The following is a 21409-nucleotide window of genomic DNA, read 5'->3' on the forward strand; positions in this document are numbered from 1 at the left end:
TCAAATCAAAAATTAGATTTTGACATGACGTGTTTTTACAACTCAGAGTGTTTCAAAGCAGCTTTACAGAGATAACAGGTAAATAATGCAACAAAGTTTGTTTCCAGAAGAAAATAGAGTCACAGTCCAGCTTCAGTAAGTTCAGTGATGTTTAATTTTTGTTGTAAAAAACATTATTAATTTAGTTAATTTATATATACAGCCGCTCTGGAGAAAACAGTGATGTCATCGTCCAGCTCAGTTCAGTTCTCATATAATGCTGTCAATGCAGGAGATCAATAATATTGTTGAATAATAAATTAAATATTAAATTAAATGTCCCCAACTAAGCAAGCCAAAAGCCGAAGGCGACAGTGGAACCAAAACTCAATCAGTGACAGAAAGGAGAAAAACCCTTGTGAGAAACCAGACTCAGTCTCAGTTCTCCTCTGGCCAACGAGCGAACAGTGTGTGATTTATGATTATGATTATGATTATGATTCAGGCAGCATTACAGGTCGGAAGTCAGATTGGATCAGAACATTCAGAATATTATCCAGATCCATCTGGTTGTAACACTTTACAATACGGTTCCATTAGTTAACAATGAACATCTACAGCATTTATTAACATTGGTCAGTGTTAATTTCAGCATTTACTAATGTATTTTAAAAATCAAAAGCTAATGCACCGTGAACTAACAATGAACAATTGTATTTTTACTAACATAACATAAAGATGAACTAGATAAGAAAAGTTAGATGACAAACTTTGGTGGAGGTTTGACAGGTCTGAAAGTTTAAAATCACTGAAAAGCTTGACGTTGGAAGGTTTTACTCTGAGAAAGTCTTTATCCTAGCATGTTTTAGCACATTTCTAGCATATGTTAGCGTGTTGTTGGCATTATCCTAGCATGTTTTAACATTAACATTGATCCTATCATGCTTAAGCACAATGCTAGCATTTTTTAACACATTGTTAACATGAATTAACATGTTTTAATACTTTTTAAACATGTTTTAACACATTGCTAGCATGATTTAACATATTAGCATGTTTTGTATTACGAATTAGCACATTGCTAGCATGTTAACATGATTTACCATTTTGTTAGCTTGAATGGAGATGTTTCTTACATGATTTACCACATAGCTAGCATTAATTAAAACATTTCTAGCATGTATTATAACGTTGCTAGCATATTTAAGCACGACAAACAATTATTAGCATGCTGTTAGCATGTTTTAACACATGGCTAGCTTTAATTAGCATGTTTTAGCATTTGGTCAGCATGAATTAGCATGTTAGTATGTGTTTTTTTTATTGCTAAAGCTTTTTTCCCGGTTAGATTAGATTATGAAACGCAGGTTTGTTCTCGGACTCTTGACCTGATGATGATCTGAGTGAAAGAGTTAACGTGCTTCTTCTTCAGGCTCCCGAGGTCATCCGGATGCAGGACAACAACCCGTACAGTTTCCAGTCGGATGTGTACTCCTACGGGATCGTCCTGTACGAGCTGATGACAGGAGAACTGCCCTATTCTATGATCGGGAACCGAGATCAGGTGAGATTAATGATCAGTCAATCAGAGTCACATCATCATGGGTTTGAACACTGAGCGGTTTATGGGTTTGACTTTAGATAATTGCTTGGTCGATATTTTAAGATGTATTTTTTTTAAAGTGCCCCTCTTATTATCTCTCATGTAGTGTGTAATAGAGCCGTTTAAGAATGTAAAAGTTTCACAGATCAAAGATAAACGGATTCTGAACTGAAACGAGTCGTCAGTAATTCAGTCTCACTTCCTGCTGTAGGTGTGTAACTAATTAGCATAATGCCAGCCTGTGGTGTTGATTGGCTGAGCAGCGTCTCTTAGCCCCGCCCTCAAACACTGTAGTGTATCTGAGACTGGAAGAGTTTGGTTCGTGTTGTTCGTGTGGAGAAGACGCTGTTTTCTGAGATTGATACGGTAAAACCCACGCCATCGTTACTGTTCGTATCACTGAGATCAAGAGCTGAGATTCAGATATGATAATGAGCGTTTGCTTTCTGACCAATCACAGCAGAGCAGCTCTCAGAGAGGCGGGGCTTAGAGAGGCTGTGATCAAGAGCTGAGATTCAGATATGATAATGAGCGTTTGCTTTCTGACCAATCAGAGCAGAGCAGCGCTCAGAGAGGCGGAGCTTAGAGAGACTGAATCTCCGATGGAAGCGTTTCAGACACTGAGAGGAAAGAGCTGACGCTGCAGTGGAGATCATGAGGACATTACAGTGTTTTTGACCTTGGATGAATGTAAACCTGTTGTAGGAGACGCCAAAAAGATTTAAAAGAAGATCATTAGAAACAGAAGTCTTCAGGGGTAAATCTCATGAAAACTGGAAATAGTTGTTAACTTTGTTTTTATTATTTTTTGCAAGAAAATTAAGCCTGTTTTTAAGAACCGAAAGATTTTAGTCGCTTGACATTATTTTTATGACAATTGAGTACATTTGAAGCCTCAAATAGTGATCTAGATCATAACAAAATACTATTTTATGTTTTTAATCTTTCAGTTTTTTTAGCTTGTAAGATTGTCCCTCAGAGATGTGTGTTGTAGACTAGAGTTAAAGGGGACTTTTCTGACTTTTTCCATGTTTAAGTGTTATAATCGGGTGCATCTATTAACACAGAAAACGTGAAAAGTGAAACCCAGTAACTTTGTTCTGGTGAGCCTTTCTCTGCAAGCATGGCAGAAAATAAGATTTCGCTCTCCTTCTGATGTATGAAGAGGATCTTATTATAATATTTCCTCCCCTTAATCTGCACGTTTACACACACGACAAGCGCCAACAGAGACCAGTTCTAACGCACTGATGAAGATCCAGCAGAGCCTGAAGCTGTTCTGTGGTTGAGCTCAGACGAGCACTGAACACTATTGACCAGAACATGTCACCGCTGTCTTATAAACACCTCAGGAACTGTGGACACTTGTGGAGAAGTTCAACATGATGATGAGATGATCAGTGTAACTCCACAACAACTACAGAAATGTCTCCGCTAACATTCAGAAGCTCTTCCTGAGTCTCTCCGTAAGGCTGCACTCGCTACTGGTGATACTGGGATTCTGGATGAGGGAGATTGGCCTGTTCTGTTATTGCCGGAGTTTCTGAAGCTCGTGTAAAGACTCCGCCCTCTTCTGAACGGAGGCGGAGCTAAAGCTCATTTGCATTTAAAGGGACACACACAAAAACGGCACGTTTTTGCTCACACCCGAAAAGGGGCAAATTTGACAAGCTCTAATAAATGATCTGGTATTTTGAGCTGAAATTTCACAGACACATTCTGGAGACACCAGAGATTTATATCACATCTGGTGAAAAGGGGCAAAATAGGTCACGGCCTCATTGTTGAGTCTGTGGTTTGTTCTGTGAGCTGCCGAAGTGTGTGTGTGTGTGTGTGTGTGTGTGTGTTGAGCTCGGTACGCTCACCCTCGAGTCCCGATGCTAAATTTAGGTGCCCAAAGGCTAAAGGTCGTTTCTAAACCCAGGGGCTGGTTGTGTAGCCTGTTACGCTGCTCTGTTGTTGGGAAACGAAGGCGATTTGTATTGCTTTCCCTCAAATCCTCTGCTAAGTTAGATCAGGTGAAGCTATTACTGTTCAGAGTCTGAGAGCTGATGAAACTCTGACTGAAGTATTAAACTCTGGCATGTAAACTCTTGTGCCAGATGATCTCGCTGGGAGAGGTGTGTGGTACACTAGCGCTCAGATTTCATTTTAATGTTTCTGACAGAGGCTCTTCTGCTCACCCAGCCTGCCTTTATCTGATCAGAATACAGTGATATATTATTATAATGTAAATCAGCTGTTTTCTATGTGAATATACAGTAAAGTGTAATGTATTCCTGTGATCAAAGCTGATTTCCAGCATCATTACTCCAGTCTTCAGTGTCACATGATCCTTCAGAAATCACTCTAATATGAGGATCTGATGATCAAGAAACATGATTATTATCAGTGTTGAAAACGGTCATATTTTATGGTTTTGAATGGTAGTGTTCATCTCTAGGATCATTTGCATGGTTAAGCAGCATTCGCATTGTGCAGAAGATGTCAAAGCTAGTTCCCCTTTTAAATGTAAGCATATAATAAGGTTCTTCCCGTTTTGTGTGTAGATCATCTTTATGGTGGGTCGAGGTTATCTGACCCCTGACCTCAGTAAACTGTACAAGAGCTGTCCTAAAGCTATGAAGAGACTCGTGGCTGACTGCATCCAGAAGACTAAAGACGACCGGCCGCTGTTTCCACAGGTAACCTCTCTGCAGATCTGCACACTAATCGTTATAAGATCGCGGTCTGGATTCAAACACACATGATCTCGTTCCTAAATCACAGTGATTCGGCTCTGTCTATTAAAGCTTTGATAAGTCGGATCACAGTGAACATTCAGATCTGAGTTCTGATCCAGAGAGAGCCGTTGTCATGTTTAGGGTCTTTTCAACACACAGTATCATCATTACAATCATCTTACATCATACATATCGTCTTACAATCATTCAGATAATCACTTATGATATAAGTTTATTTTGATCGCTGCCTTAGACATCAGTGTTTCTATCTGAACTATAGAGTAAATCTCCTTTTGAAAGTAACTTGGCACTTCAAATAATGATTGTATCGATTACATCGTTACACCAGTAGGTGGAGACAAGTGACTGATAAAAATGTAATCGTCAATGAATCATTCATTCAAGAGATTCGTTCAAAAACGCTGATTCATCCAGTAATGAAACAAGTGAAGTCTTTATGAGTGAGTCATTGAATCATTCATTCGAGAGATTCGTTCAAAAACGCTGATTCATCCAGTAATGAAACAAGTGAAGTCTTTATGAGTGAGTCATTGAATCATTCATTCAAGAGATTCGTTCAAAAACGCTGATTCATCCAGTAATGAAACAAGTGAACTCTTTATGAGTGAGTCATTGAATCATTCATTCAAGAGATTCGTTCAAAAACGCTGATTCATCCAGTAATGAAACGAGTGAAGTCTTTATGAGTGAGTCATTGAATCATTCATTCAAGAGATTCGTTCAAAAACGCTGATTCATCCAGTAATGAAACGAGTGAAGTCTTTATGAGTGAGTCATTGAATCATTCATTCAAGAGATTCGTTCAAAAACGCTGATTCATCCAGTAATGAAACAAGTGAAGTCTTTATGAGTGAGTCATTGAATCATTCATTCAAGAGATTCGTTCAAAAACGCTGATTCATCCAGTAATGAAACAAGTGAAGTCTTTATGAGTGAGTCATTGAATCATTCATTCAAGAGATTCGTTCAAAAACGCTGATTCATCCAGTAATGAAACAAGTGAAGTCTTTATGAGTGAGTCATTGAATCATTCATTCAAGAGATTCGTTCAAAAACGCTGATTCATCCAGTAATGAAACAAGTGAAGTCTTTATGAGTGAGTCATTGAATCATTCATTCAAGAGATTCGTTCAAAAACGCTGATTCATCCAGTAATGAAACGAGTGAAGTCTTTCTGAGTGAGTCATTGAATCATTCATTCAAGAGATTCGTTCAAAAACACTGATTCATCCAGTAATGAAACAAGTGAAGTCTTTATGAGTGAGTCATTGAATCATTCATTCAAGAGATTCGTTCAAAAATGCTGATTCATCCAGTAATGAAACGAGTGAAGTCTTTATGAGTGAGTCATTGAATCATTCACTCAAGAGATTCGTTCAAAAACGCTGATTCATCCAGTAATGAAACGAGTGAAGTCTTTATGAGTGAGTCATTGAATCATTCATTCAAATTTACACAGAAAAAATTAGTTAAAATTATTTGTCTTTTAAATAACAATTAACATTTTGTCAAAACCTATAGTAAAGTAAATGTTATTTCGTTCAGTTGTCTATCCAGAATCATGGGAGAATCGTGATTATTTTAAACATAAAAAAGTGATTGTCGATGTATCCAGAATCCAGAGTCGAGTTTGCTGAGTTAAAACCCTCGGTTGTCTCTGAATCCTGAAGAAATGTGCGGCTCATATTTTTTTTGCGACATTAATTGACAGTGACAAGCAAATTTTCTGACCTTAAATTATTCTTTACTCTAGTCTAGTACAATAATTTTACTGTATTTATAAATATAATATCATCTATAATCATACATATATATATAATCAGTGCTGATGTAAAAAAAGAAAGCAAAGAAAAAGTCTTCCAGGTGTACTGAAACAAATATTAAACTTTAAATAATAACCAGCCATTCATTCCCAAGGGTGTAATGTGTAGTATTTGGCAAAAACACAAAAAATACACTTTCAAACATTTAGATGACAAAACAACTTTTCATATATATATATTATAATGATTGAAATGATTGAATAATGATTATTGTATTTATAATGCATTTTCTTATTGTTGTAGTGCAATGCTCAAGTAGTTATTACTGTAAAAAATTATAAAGAAATAAAATTAATATATTAAAATACATTCTGCATGTTATTGAAAAAAGATCTGTATCAGTGTCATAAAAATGCAATATCTAAAATCTTTATACAAATTTTCCTTCACATTTCATTATTTGACAATTAATGCCCAAAATAGGTTATATTATTTGTTGTTATTACTGTTGTATTGTGGGGTAACTGTGATGTGGAAATATTCAGTTGTGGGTCTAATTTACAGGTGAAACTAACACACAAAATGAGAACAAGAACTACTTGAAATGTTTGGCCACTTATAATATGTGGAACTGTTTATGATGATCATCTGTTGTTGTAAATGAACCATAAGCGCTTTCTAACCCGATGCTGATGTGATGATGTTTGTCGTCGAGTCTCCTTCATTTATATAGAGTTTCACAGCAGCTTTACAGTGAGAACAGGAGATTACAGTAACAGAGAGTGTTTAGGCTTTACAGCAGCTCTAGAATAAAGTTATTGTCCAGATAAAGTTAGTTTGATTGATTCACTTCCGTTGTAAAGATCATTAGTTATTAATTTAGGGGCCGCTAACACACACCGCTCTACAGAAAACCCTTAAAGGGGACATATCATGCTAAATCCACTTTTTTAGCCCTTAAATGCATTTTGTTGTATATTTGGAGTGTTTAGAAGTACAGAAAAGTTGAAATTATTCTCTTCAGGTGCTTCGTTGATATCTTTATATTCTGTTTTGGCCTTATTTTTCGACCTGTTCAGATTTTTCTGTTATCTATGACGTTTTGTGAACTATTACGTCACAGTATTTGCAGCGGAACTGCCAAATAAGGACATTGACCCCCGACCCAACACTTCGAGCGATCCGCCATTATTATTTCTCGCTGTGATTTTGTAGTCCAAGCTAAAGGATGCAGAAGTTACGAGAGGGTAAGTTAAAATGTTCGGTTGTTGGATGTAGTAACCCACACGCTTCATTACACCGTCTAATGTAGATGAACTGCCGCGCTTGTGACAGGGCGCATGTTTAACTGAAAGAACGAGCAGAGAGAGAGAGACCCGGTCGCGCACACACTCTCTCTCTCTTCGGAGCCAGGCGAAAGTGTAAACAAGACTTCACCGTCTCCAAACTAGACGCTGTCTTGCTCTCTCTCCCTCGCACATATTAATCCAAATAAATCGACATGGTGGTAAAAGGTCGGAAGACCAAAGTTTCATGTGGAGTATTCGGAGATATTTTTTTCCTGAATTACCGTGTGAATTGTGCTAAATAAGTTGCCTTATCTTCTCTGAAAAGCGTTCCGGGCATTAAGCTGACATAAAACAACACTTTAATAAAACGAAAAAACTATCCAATGATGAAATGTTTTCTGTGTTGACACAAATCTTGGATGTCCAAAAGTTTCTGTGCCGCTAGATAATCGTATCTCTGCTATCAAACTACAAAAATGGCCGAACGGGGTGGAGTTGAACCGAGTGTCACCTGGAGAGGGGGCGGGGTATGAAGTGTCTCATTTGCATTTAAAGAGACCGCACCAAAACGAGTTGCTCTCAGACGCACATCAGAAAAGGGGTAGAAAAGGGGCCTGTGGAGCTATAATAATGAGGAATTCAGACCCAAGCATTGCAGTTCCGCTTTATATAGACTACAAATGTATGATTTATATGTAAAAAGGAACGATTTAAAAGCATGATATGTCTCCTTTAAAGGGATACTTCAGGATTTAGCATTAAGCTTTGTATTAGTAGAAAACCTGTAGTATTTTCGCATTACCGTGTAGTATTACTTTCCTCCCTCATATCCCCCTGAGACGAGAGAATTATGTATTTTTTGTATGGAAAAAATCCTCCGATGACGCAAATATCGTAATTTTGCGTCATCAGAGGATTTTTTGGCCCGAGGCGAGAGACTCCAGCCAGTAGGAGGCGCTGTCCCGCATGTCCTCAACCCGCCCATAGGGGGATCTCACTCACAGAATGCACACAGTGTCAGCCATCTTTCTTTGGAAGCTAAGCTAACAGGCTCTTGTTCTGTGGAGAAAGCTGAGTAGTAGGGGTTACCATCCTCTTTTTCCCGGACATGTCCGGCCGTCGAGATCGTCCAAAATGTCCGGGATTCGGCTTTTGCTTTCTGCAGTCGCCATTCATTGTTTACATGCACCTTTTGTTTCAGTCTAACTGAATTCATTCCGATTGGTGAATCTGAATGTAGTGTTTACATGAACGCTAAACAAGTGATCGGTTGATGTGCGTTTTAGCATTGCTAAGAAAATTCCCGCTCCTCCGTGAGAGATACGAGACCGGCGCGTCTCACAGGAGTCGCTCATCAGTAATCACGCCACCGGCCTCGCACCGTTCTCAGCCTCGTCCTGCTCGCCACAGTGAACATGATGAATGGCGACTGTAGAACACAAAAGCCGAATCCCGGACATTTTGGGCGATCTCTAAATCCCGGGTGTGTCTTTACAAATGGACCTCAACAAACCCCCTGTCCTGCCGTAAACATTCATCATACAGAATTTATTTGTGACCTGGAGTTATTTTGACAAGGTTTATCAGTTCCTGTGCTCCTGTGTTTCCCAGATCCTGTCCTCCATCGAGCTTCTCCAACACTCGCTCCCGAAGATCAACCGCAGCGCATCGGAGCCGTCGCTGCACCGAGTCTCACACACCGAGGACATCAACATCTGCACACTCAAGTGAAGCGTCAGTTCAGGGAACATCTGTCCGTCAGCATCCCTCGCTTTCTCATCAATCCCACAATCACACACGTGTGTGTGTGTGTGTGTGTGTGTGTGTGTGCGCGTGTGTGTGTGTGTGTGTGTGAGCGCAGTGCCGCAGGCTGTAAATATTCCCGAAGTGCCAGTGTCGTGTTTTTATCCACTTCATGATCACGTGTCTCGCTGTCTCTTTGACTTTGTGTATGTTGCAGAAATCAAAGAAGAGTGGGTATTAACTTTATTATGAAACTTGTTAGGGACTCGTTTTTTTTTTGTTGTTGTTCAGCTTGTTACTGCTTGTCATGGAGAGTTAACTTGTAAACTTGACAGATTGTTTATCCATTGTATTTTAATAAAATTAAGTTAAATTCACCACACAAACTCTGTTTTTTTTTTTTGCTGATGTGAAGAATAAATATAAATTTCATCGGAAGTCACAAGCTTTAAACATGGCTCATCCAATCAGGTTTCAGAACCAGAACAATAAATGGTGTAATTGTGGGTAAAACAATATAACGTTACCTGACAGAACCTGCAGATTTTGCGATATATGGTCACATAGATGACTTTTCAAAAAACATTTTGCTCTATTAAAGATTCTAAACATCAATGCGTGTGGCACTTTTTCTGAATATGGTACAAAATATGTAATCAGTAATTTAGCCTTTGAGAGTTCATCATTAATGATTAGTGTTGGCAGATATATGTTCATTTTAATGTTATTATCAACACGATAAGAAAATCTGGCCAATATATTAAAGTAACAACATGTAACTTTTCAACCTTCATAATATATTTCCAAGACCCTTGTGATAGTACATCGACTTACAATAGGTTGAATGAGACGTCTGCCAGAGCCTGACGGGGTCTGTATCGCTTTTACTGGCACTATGTAACTTCGGGGTGCGGGTAGTAACCCGAGCACAAAAAGAACTACAAAATTCGACTGCTTTACGGCATACGTCACTTTGCCCACCACTTCCTCAAATGTGGCCAACCAGCGCGTTTGTTTTCGTACGTCTGTTTTCGTCATGGCTGAAGCAGCAGCGAAACGTAAGAAGTCCAAGGTTTTGTCGGAGTAGAGTCGGAAGAGGAAAAGGGAGAGTGATAAACTGAAAGGCAGGACGAGGATCAATATTGGTCGAGCGTTTGCTCGCTGGCGTTAGCTTATGGAGGAGGAGTGTTACCAGACCGATGCTGACTTGGCCGTCATGCTGTTGAACTAGTAAGTAACTGTAAATTGCTTGCATACTATCTTTAGTTTTTCTAATCTGTTGTCTGCCTGGCTACGTTACGGAAACTATCTGGTCCTCCATTTATTTATCTTCATGAATCAGCTAGTAGATGAGCGAATTATCAATCTGGTAGCTAGTAAACACTAACATGGTAGTTTTAGATGGTTAGGATGCTATCGCTATCATTCTCGTTCAGATTTGAGCATTGCAATCGACATGCAAATCGCAAATGTTTGAGTTAAAATGTTTAGTCTACTAAACATGTAGGCTATAAATTATGAAAGGGGGAAGATTAATAATATTATCATTGCCCATATGAAAAAAACCTGCATGCTTCATATACAGTAACCGTAAATCATTTTACGACAGCGGTAATGGACAATTCCGCTTCCAACCTGTAGGGCGACCGCAGAGGAAAAGTTCCATGTTGTTGCTTTAAAGCTGATAAATAATGTATTATCTCCTTCAGCTGAGACGCTTCAGATGCGCACTGTTCAACATGATGATTATGAACTGCTTGAAATATGATTGGAATCACTTCAAAAAAGGAAAATACAGTAAAGTGCAGCACAAGACTGTCATATCTCGGCTCCGGAGAGCTGCATGAAGAGTTCGCCCAGTTCATTGACCTCGTCCTCGTACTGGGGAAGCCCACGATGCTCTCGCTCCTCGATGAAGTCCCACAGACGCACTGAGTTCAGAAACTGAGAGAGAGAGAGAGAGAGAGAGAGAGAGAAATATTTCACATTTTAACCCTCTGACAAATCTTACATTGAATTATTTACATCATCGGAATGGTACGAAACTTGTTGGTAGAGGTTTTGGCACTTGTTATGTGAACACAAAACAAAAGAGAAAGCATGGACATGATCTGAACAGGTTAAACGGTCCTGTAAGAATAGTCACTTGTGCTCCTATGGTCAGAAATGACGCATTGGAAATGAATGAGAGGAAGTTCCTCCAGTGGAAGCGTTTGGTACTGCAGCCGAACAACATCTCACTGAAAGATCATTTTAGCAGATATCAGGATCAAAATTTGAACACAACTTGTTTAGATTTATGGCTTTGGGTTTTTCTCACAGTTTTAGAGGAAAACATGTTTTTGAAAATATATATTTCATATAAAATGAAATAGTATTTTTTGCTACTTCTTTACAACAATAAATGTAAAATTCTGTAACTTTAAGTTCACTTTTTAAAACTTTTTTTCACTTCAGCAATAATCTGCCACGTGTCGTCTTTGAAAAATTAGCAAACTTAAGTCTGTTGCTCTACTAAAGCATTCAAGATTTACTACAGATTAAGTTTAATTTTCAGGTCTATGCTCAAAAAGTGAATAAATGGATTATAAATACAGCGTAAATATAATTTAGTACCATAAAATCCCCTAAAAATACAAATATTAAATAAAAAACATTATCGAACTAAAATATAGTACATTAATTTCATTGAAATAAAAAAATACATTTCTGTCATTTCTGACCGACACGTGTCGGAGAGCACAAGAAAGTCTTGATGTAGTTTCAGGCTCTACTAGAACAGGTTTTCCTGCTGGAATGTTGATTATGTTCCTCATATTCTCCATTGTTGCGGCTCCTCTCTTCCCAGTCTGTCAGTAACGCTCTGTTTACTTCCTGTCTCTATGAAGCCCCTCCTTCTGAAAAGCACACTGTGCCCTGATTGGTCGTCTGGAGCAGTGTGTTGTGATTGGTCGAGCACTTCGAGTGTGTTTGGGGAAATGCCCCGCCCCTTAATTCTGCGCATGAATTATTTAAATGAGGATTTGCATAGTAATTTGCATATGTGTGTGTGTGTGTGTGTGTGTGTGTGTGTGTGTGGTCTTTACCCGGACGTTCCCCTCGGCACTGAGCTGTTTGCGGGGTTTGTCGGGTTCTGCTCGCGTCCCGTCAGCGTATGCATGCATGTAGAAACACTTTCCACCAAAAGGACACGTTCCTCTTCCCTGGTCAAAGTATTTACAGGGTTTCTTGTACAAATTATTCTGAATTGTGACACACACACACACACACAAAAAAACTGCATTTTTCAGGCTGGACCAAGCTAATGCGCAAGCTTCTGAAAGCAGTGACTAAAACTTCCCCTGGTGGTGAAAATCTAGCTTAATAATCTTTTGTGTTCAGCAGAATAAAGAAACTCATACGGCTTTGGAACAACTAGAAAGTGAGTAAATGATAACAAATATCTTCATTTTTGGGTGAACTGTCCCTTTAAAGTGACGAGGCACACGCGCGAGTGACGGATGACGCAAAATCCCACCAAAACCATCCCGACTGGCCTAATAAACACTGAATGCCCATAATTAACTCAACTGATACAGTATTTAATGTGTTCTTTACAGTCCAAAAACAATTACAAATCTATTCGTTCGCTATTTTTAAAGGAGGTTGTCACCAAATCTCGCTCTACTGCTCATTGGACTAAATGTGTTAATGACCTTGATTGGGAAAGTGTTTGGTTATTACCTCATTAGTTTTTTGTTACAAACAAGGTGAAATAAATTTCTTTCATGATAATGCACAAATTCTACCCTGTCAAACATTTCCTTAGTAAGTTTAAGAAAGACACTGATGATCTTTTTGCTCTTGGAAACACTAGACCTGCCTCACATCTTCTGGTGCTCATGTGAAACACTATGGTATGAGGTGTCTATGTTTAAGGAAAAAGTACTCTTTAATTTTGAAAAGATCATTTTTGGATATCTATGACAAGACTGTGAATAAGTCAAATTTTACATTCATAAGTGTAAGTTTTCTAACAAAATCCCCTTTTCTCAGGAGCCCTGAAAGGATTTCTAATATTACTGTTCTACTATTCAGTCTAGAACTAATGGAAAAGCTGTTAAGACTGTGTTCATTTGTGTACTTCAAAATCTCTGAATGATACAAAGGTCTTGTATTTTTGTGATACATATACATAAAGGTCTAGATAAACATGTGTAATAGACTTAACATAGTAAATCAGGGTAAGGCAAACACATGTTTTGGAAGAAGAATTGATGTATTTGACATTACTTTTATTGATTATTTAAATCTTGAACAAAAGTTACAAACATAGTGTGCATTTAAAGCAGGATGGATTCTGATTGGATGTTGGATCGTTCATCAAATAGAAAATAAAATGTTTCTGAAAGTGCTTCAGTTGTTCCAGCACTGCTGTTCCTCTGTGTCGTGATCATGATAGTTGTGGAATCTGCTATTCTTTTACATTCACAACTAAACCTTTATAGTTATAGATTATTAGTTATAGTCTTGGTGTGAACTCAATTAATCAATAAACAAACATCATTTCGGAGTCCATGAAATGCCCTGTGTTTTATACACCACAAAAGCGAGGTAATGAGGTAAAGTGAAGGAAAGGACCAGAGATCCTCTGGGAATGCTGTGTGTTCATGAACAGCCGCTAGAGAGCGATGAAGGATCGAGCGTGGACTATTATTATTCATTTATATTCTTAAATAAGCATAAATCTACTATAGAGCGATGACGAGCCTGATGACAGCAAAGACAACACCAGGATTCATTCACGTGATGATAATGATGACGGTGATGATGATGATGATGACGATGATGATGATGATGACGATGATGACGGTGATGATGATGATGACGCTCTGTTGAAATATTATGCAGATTCAGCAATTTTGCTCTGACGTTGGACTTGGACGTGATATGTAAGATATTTGATTCTACCAATGTTACACATTCTTTCAGTTTAAAAGACTTTATTGTAAAGATCGATAAAATATAAACCTGTAGAGTACATTGTTAATTTCTTTATTTTATATGGCAAATTCTTCATTCATAAACATGTTTGCAAATGGTATTCTGTCCTATCCTTATTTTGACACTGAATTAATCTCACTTTAAATCTCTTCATTATATAAATAATAAAACAAATTTCCCTAAGATTTATTAAATATTATGAAGAAATATTTAAAGAAAATACATGTAGGCTACTTAAAGCTTTCCTTGTATGTTATTGTAGTGTCACAATTGTCATATCTTTGTCATGTCATCTTTTTTTGTATAATCATTTTTTTTTCTTTCTTTCTTTCTTTTATTATGTATATGTATTTGTGTGTGTGTGTGTGTGTGTGTGTGTGTGTGTGTGTGTGTGTGTGTGTGTGTGTGTGTGTGTGTGTGTGTGTGTGTGTGTGTCTGTGTCTGTGTGTGTGTGTGCATCCTTCGAAGCCATCGCGGCGCATAAGGCTACAATGGGAGGCCGGATGGGACGAAACACATTGAAACACTTGCACATACAAACATATATTTGCGTATATATATTTTCTAGGTCTAATAAGGACGTGTAGTCCTGTACAGAATATGCCTTTATCCACATAAAATGTATATAGCCTATCATGCCTTTATCATACTTCTACGTTCGAAAAGCTGAAGCAAATAGTAGCATGACATTCTAACGCTTAACGTGGCTTAATGAGACAGTGATATTAAAAGATCAAATTCTGTACACACCTTATTAATAATAATTAATAATAATAGTACTATGTACATAAATGTACAGAATATGAACGCAACACATTTAATTACATGTTAAGCGTTTTCCTCATATTAAGCCCTTCTGCTTTTTTAGAGCAATTCTGGAGAAAATGGGTCTGCTGGGGAAGGTAACTCCCATACAGGCACTCCCATAAAAAAAAAAAAGAAAGTTAATACACACATCTTTGCTAAAATGTATTATGCTGCTGTTGTTCTTGTTAACAAGCCATGGTTAATTTTCTCTGCCTTAGGATTGAACGTGTCCTGGGACAGGAGAGGGTGTGAGTGGGAAACCCACTGCTGAAACTTGGCCCTGGTTTGTCCTCATGGATGTGATGTTGGGACAGAGGCATTCCACCAACCCCCCCTGTCCTCATTGCCTCAATCCCTGAGGACAGACCAGGGCCGAGTTCAGCAGTGGGTGCCCACGGTGAGGAGGAGCTTTTATTGAGCCGAGCAGGGAGACCCTGGTGGAGCCGCTGGACCGTGGGGGGGCTCCACAATAGAGACCCTGGTAAGGCCTCTCTGCCGGTGGGACATCATCTGGGACGGTCTCGACTGCATATTTCCACTGTCCACTGCATTGTCTACCAACAGGTTTGCAGGGCTGACTCAATCGACGGCTGCCATCTCACTGAGATCATTTCAAAAAGAGGGAAGAATAAAAGAAATTAACTCGCATCCTCAAATCAAAGCATAAAATAATTTCAACATGCAAACCCATTCTATGGCCAATCAGCTTTGGTCTTGGGCACTATAGCTGTACAGTTCTCTGACTTGCCTGTTACAAATAGTCATGGTCAACGGGTTACGGGAACCTCCTCCAGGGCAGACAGCCCTCGCCAGGGAACACCACTGACTGCCTCCAAAACATGCCCCCCCTCATCCTCCGGGCCATGATGTCACCAACCCCATGATGTCACCAACCCCAAGACATGATGTTGTGAAGGATGGCACAGGATTATGCAGCATGATACATTTTAACTCTTTATTAATAAACTAGTGTTTTCTGGCTGCAAAGATAAAGTTGTCAATGCTGACTCGTCATCTTCGCATGTAGTGAACACGCCTAGAGAGAGAAATGCACACTTCAAACGGATTTAGCCGACATAAGCAGAGAATAGTCCATTTCTTTTCGATTTGAATATTTTTTAAAAAAATTTTAAGTGGACATTTCAAGCTTTCTATACATATTTTTATCAGGTCTGCGAGGCAAGCTTATACTCTGAGTTTCGGTTCATTTATGAGACCCGCCGCCGGCGCCTCCATGCCCTGATTATATCGTCTGCTATAGGCTTATTCTTATTTATTAAATCCAGGCAATTGGTTGATGAAACATTGATTTAAATTACAATGCAATTTATACAAAACGAAATTCACTCTAAAGAATGGCTTTCTACAAAACAAAACTTACTTAAGTGGTCAAAGTCATGTCTGACACACTCCAAATGTCTCCCGATATATTGGGCATCTTATGATCCTATCTTACCCATCTCATGCGGTTCCCTTTTCATATAATCAACATATATGAATAAAAAAAATAACATTATATTGTTTAAACATAAATATGAAACGTATGTTTAAGTTTAAGTTATATTTAAGTGTCACACCGCTCCGCTTTTCTCATGTGTGTGTAGCCTATACATGTGTACGTGCGCATCTGGGGGAGGGGTGCGATTTTCGAATAATAATCAAATAATAACCAGCGATCTTCGAATATTATTTTTGCTTGAAATGCCCATCCCTATGTAACTGGTCTCTTGTCCTCTCTGCGTTGTGTTACGTTTCAATAAAACTCATGCTTTCGAGAAATCTTCTCCCATCAATTTATTCACTGAGAAATCACTGAGAAAACACACTTTTTTCACACTCTTCATCAATATATAACGCTTTTCTTGGTCTCGAATAAATATGCTGTTGCTCATGATATATCACACATTTCATGGACAGATAATGACAGACAGAAATCAGAGCTCTCAATCACACGACTCACCGCTGGCCTTACACACGTGAGCTGAGAGTTGCGACAGAGGGCACAGAGAACCAGCCAGCCAATAGGAAACCCTGTTAACCCTCATTCTATCTAATCATCTTTCAGTGTGATTATTTAACAGATCATTTTTAACAAGTGGAGACGCACACACACTATATATATAAAACTCTGTTACATTCTCCCCTTCTGACTCCACTTGCAAATAAACAAAAATAAAATATCATGGCATAATACATCACCCACAACTAATTGGGTAACACTCAGGTACAAAGAACATCAGTAATCATAACAGATCTATATATACTTATAGATTTATCAAATAAAATAAACACACAGACACACACACAAAACATGCAATCCAATGCAAATACATCTCTCAGAAAAAAACAAATGTTGATGAGTATTCCAGTTCATAGACTATTCTTACGAAGAATTAGAGGAAGGAGAGGTTAGCTACGCCCCTCTAAACTCATAGGTCAACATGCATTTTACATGTTTAGTACACTCACTCAACATATAAGCATTCCTTACAATCACATCTTGGTATACTGAACAAAATAAGCACAAAATAGAAAGAAAACAAACAGAAGAAAAGGAAAATAATAAATTAGATCCACATAGGTGCATTAACCTGGTTATCTACACTCACCTAAAGGATTATTAGGAACACCTGTTCAATTTCTCATTAATGCAATTATCTAATCAACCAATCACATGGCAGTTGCTTCAGTGCATTTAGGGGTGTGGTCCTGGTCAAGACAATCTCCTGAACTCCAAACTGAATGTCAGAATAGGAAAGAAAGGTGATTTAAGCAATTTTGAGCATGGCATGGTTGTTGGTGCCAGACGGGCCGGTCTGAGTATTTCACAATCTGCTCAGTTACTGGGATTTTCACGCACAACCATTTCTAGGGTTTACAAAGAATGGTGTGAAAAGGGGAAAACATCCAGTATGCGGGAGTCCTGTGGGTGAAAATGCCTTGTTGATGCTAGAGGTCAGAGGAGAATGGGCCGACTGATTCAAGCTGATAGAAGAGCAACTTTGACTGAAATAACCACTCGTTACAACCGAGGTATGCAGCAAAGCATTTGTCAAGTCAAGTCAAGTCAAGTATATTTGTATAGCGCTTTTCACAATACAAATTGTATCAAAGCAGCTTCACAGTATTAAATTAAAATAATACAACAAGGTTTGTTTCTAGTGGAATTTATTGATTGATAAAAATAAATTAATATTCCCAAAATATCCCCAACTGAGCAAGCCAAAGGCAACAGTGGCAAAGAACCGAAAAACTCCATCAAGTGACCTAATTGAGAAAAAAAACCCTTGGGAGAACCCAGGCTCAATCGGGGGCCAGTTCTCCTCTGGCGTTTATGAACTAGAGACCGGATTTAACTGTAAGATTAAAAATATTATATGAATGCCTGGCTGAAGAGATGCGTCTTTAATCTAGTTTTAAACTGGGAGAGCGAGTCTGAGCAACGAACAGTATCAGGAAGGCTATTCCAGAGTTGTGGAGCTAAATATGAAAACGCCCTCCCTCCTTTGGTGGATCTGGATATCCTAGGTATGACCAGAACCCTCGAATTTAGTGATCTTAAAGAGCGCGATGGATTGTAGGGCGATAGAAGATCCGTTAAATAGACTGGAGCTAAGCCGTTTAGGGCTTTATAAGTCAATAGCAATACCTTGTAATTAATACGGAACTTTATAGGTAACCGATGTAGTGATGATAAAATCGGTGTTATATGATCATATTTTCTTGATCTAGTAAGAACTCTAGCGGCGGCATTTTGGACTAACTGTAGCTTGTTTATAGAGGATGCAGGACAACCAGCTAATAAAGCATTACAGTAATCTAGTCTCGAGGTCATGAACGCATGAGCTAACTTTTCTGCATCAGAAACTGATAGCATATTACGTAGCTTAGCAATGTTTCTAAGGTGAAAAAAGGCTGTTCTTGTAACATGAAATATGATTTTCAAAAGACAGGTTGCAGTCTAGTATAACACCCAGGTCTTTTACTGTAGAGGATAAAGTAACAGGACATCCTACTATGTTAAAGTTGTAGTGAGCGAGGTTTTGTAGGCGGTTTTTTAACCGATAAGTATTACCTCTGTCTGGTCTGGATTTAATAAAAGAAAATTGCGCGTCATCCAATGTAGTGGGTCTCATCAGTGATTATCTCTAACCCAGCAAACATGCTCCTTTGGGGCCCGAATTTGTGAAGCCACAACACGCACAACCTTGAGGCGGATGGGCTACAACAGCAGAAGACCCCACCGGGTACCACTCATCTCCACTACAAATAGGAAAAAGAGGCTACAATTTGCACGAGCTCACCAAAATTGGACAGTTGAAGACTGGAAAAATGTTGCCTGGTCTGATGAGTCTCGATTTCTGTTGAGACATTCAGATGGTAGAGTCAGAATTTGGCGTAAACAGAATGAGAACATGGATCCATCATGCCTTGTTACCACTGTGCAGGCTGGTGGTGGTGGTGTAATGGTGTGGGGGATGTTTTCTTGGCACACTTTAGGCCCCTTAGTGCCAATTGGGCATCGTTTAAATGCCACGGGCTACCTGAGCATTGTTTCTGACCATGTCCATCCCTTTATGACCACCATTGTACCCATCCTCTGATGGCTACTTCCAGCAGGATAATGCACCATGTCACAAAGCTCGAATCATTTCAAATTGGTTTCTTGAACATGACAATGAGTTCACTGTACTAAAATGGCCCCCACAGTCACCAGATCTCAACCCAATAGAGCATCTTTGGGATGTGGTGGAATGGGAGCTTCGTGCCCTGGATGTGCATCCCACAAATCTCCATCAACTGCAAGATGCTATCCTATCAATATGGGCCAACATTTCTAAAGAATGCTTTCAGCACCTTGTTGAATCAATGCCATGTAGAATTAAGGCAGTTCTGAAGGCGAAAGGGGGTCAAACACAGTATTAGTATGGTGTTCCTAATAATCCTTTAGGTAAGTGTACAACCTGGTAAGCCTCACAACTGGTCTGATAATCCTTCCAGCTCTTGATCTAACTGAAGTCATCAAACCTCCAACATCATTTCGATTAACTGATTGAACTGACACCACAGTAGCTGCATCACTTTGACAGTCAACATTTGAAGATAGCCGATCCAATGCAGTCTGATTTGAATTCATGTCCAGATCAATTTCATCATCAACTGAATATGGAAGCCAAACAGAGTCCTCCAAACCAGCAGATGCCACTGAGTCACTGGAACCATCATGACTACCAATCATTCCTTGTCTACCAACCTCTTCTTCCAACATCTCTGAACATTCAAGCTCTGAAACCCATCCCACAGTTCTCTCACAGCTGCAGGCTGAGGTAAGAGCTCTAGAGTTTGGGTTTCTTCTCTCCCAACACCCCCTTCCACACTCAAAGGTCCCTCTGCAACATCATCGGGAAGAGGCAGAAAATGTACAGGCATGATCAAGTTGCAGTGAACAGTCTTCACTTGGCCTGTGGAAGAATTCTCAAGTTTGAAAGTACTGGTTTCAGCATTCTTGTCAACTACAATGTACAGACTGCTCTCCCAGCGGTCTGACAATTTTTGTTTCCCACGCTAGGGATGGCGAAAACTAAAAAATTTCTTGACCGATCACCAAGCCTCATTAGCCGGTTGAAACCGGTTAACCGATTAGTTTAAAATATGCTACGCTATTTGCAATAACAGCCATTTCGAGTCGCGCCTGCAATTTCGCAACTCTGTCGCATCTCTCTGCCGCTCACGTCACTTTTTTTAAATCCCCTACAGCGCGAAACATGAGTCCCGCAAATGCGGCGCCGAGGAGCTTGTATGTAATCGGAGGACAAATGGCTCCTTAGTTTCGAAATGGTTTGGGTACAAGGTGATCGCGTTGAAAATAAAGGCGTTTGTCTAGCGTTAGAAGCTCATTTGAAACATTGCTGCGGCTCATTTAAGAAAATGACAGCTCCGAAGAGACGGCGCTTTAGTTTGAGGTAGTGCTAACAATAATAAAGAAAGATGATGATTCCTGTCGTCTGCCCTGGCTCTAACCTCGAGTGTTTTAGCCTGTAGCCTTTACTTTTCGCAAACCGTGTGAGCGCGCGAACCCAAATGCTGTGACCTCGCGCCAAATGTTTTTATTGGTTTATTAAGTACAAACAGGCGAGTTATGAAAAATTGAGTGTGAGGGATTTGTTCACTTCACACAAAAAGATCTTGGAATGAGATGGCTAACTGTAGTAGCGTTTAGTCCACTGTCTATAATAGCCTAATTTAGAGATCACTTTTTTTTTTTTTTTACCGACTACCGACAACTTTGATCGGTTAACGTTGATACGGTCACCCATCGGTCAAACGGTTATCGGTTAACATCCCTATCCCACGCTCTCCCTTGTTTGCCAACAGGACCCTATCCCCGACATCTACAGGAGCACCCTTAACCTTTCTGTTATAAAGAGCAGTGTGTCTTTTCAGCTGTTTTCCAGCAGTCATCCTCGCGATTGTCACTGCTTGTTTGAGGTCTTTTAG

General features: G+C 39.2%; 1 protein-coding gene across 6 annotated transcripts in view; it reads left to right on the top strand.

Annotated features, from left to right (window-relative positions):
* raf1b (Raf-1 proto-oncogene, serine/threonine kinase b) overlaps positions 1-9498 on the top strand; it is a 35869-nt gene extending 26371 nt beyond the window's left edge. For all 6 annotated transcript variants that reach the window (XM_079857234.1, XM_079857235.1, XM_079857237.1 and 3 more), the window contains 3 exons: positions 1412-1543; positions 4132-4266; positions 8990-9498. In XM_079857234.1, coding sequence (XP_079713360.1) covers positions 1412-1543; positions 4132-4266; positions 8990-9109 — 387 coding nt within the window. In that variant the 3' untranslated portion in view covers positions 9110-9498. The remainder of the gene's footprint in view (positions 1-1411; positions 1544-4131; positions 4267-8989) is intronic.
* The last annotated feature ends 11911 nt before the right edge of the window (positions 9499-21409 follow it).

Source organism: Squalius cephalus (genome assembly GCF_949319135.1).
Source record: "Squalius cephalus genome assembly, chromosome: 22".
NCBI classification, from domain to species: domain Eukaryota; kingdom Metazoa; phylum Chordata; class Actinopteri; order Cypriniformes; family Leuciscidae; genus Squalius; species Squalius cephalus.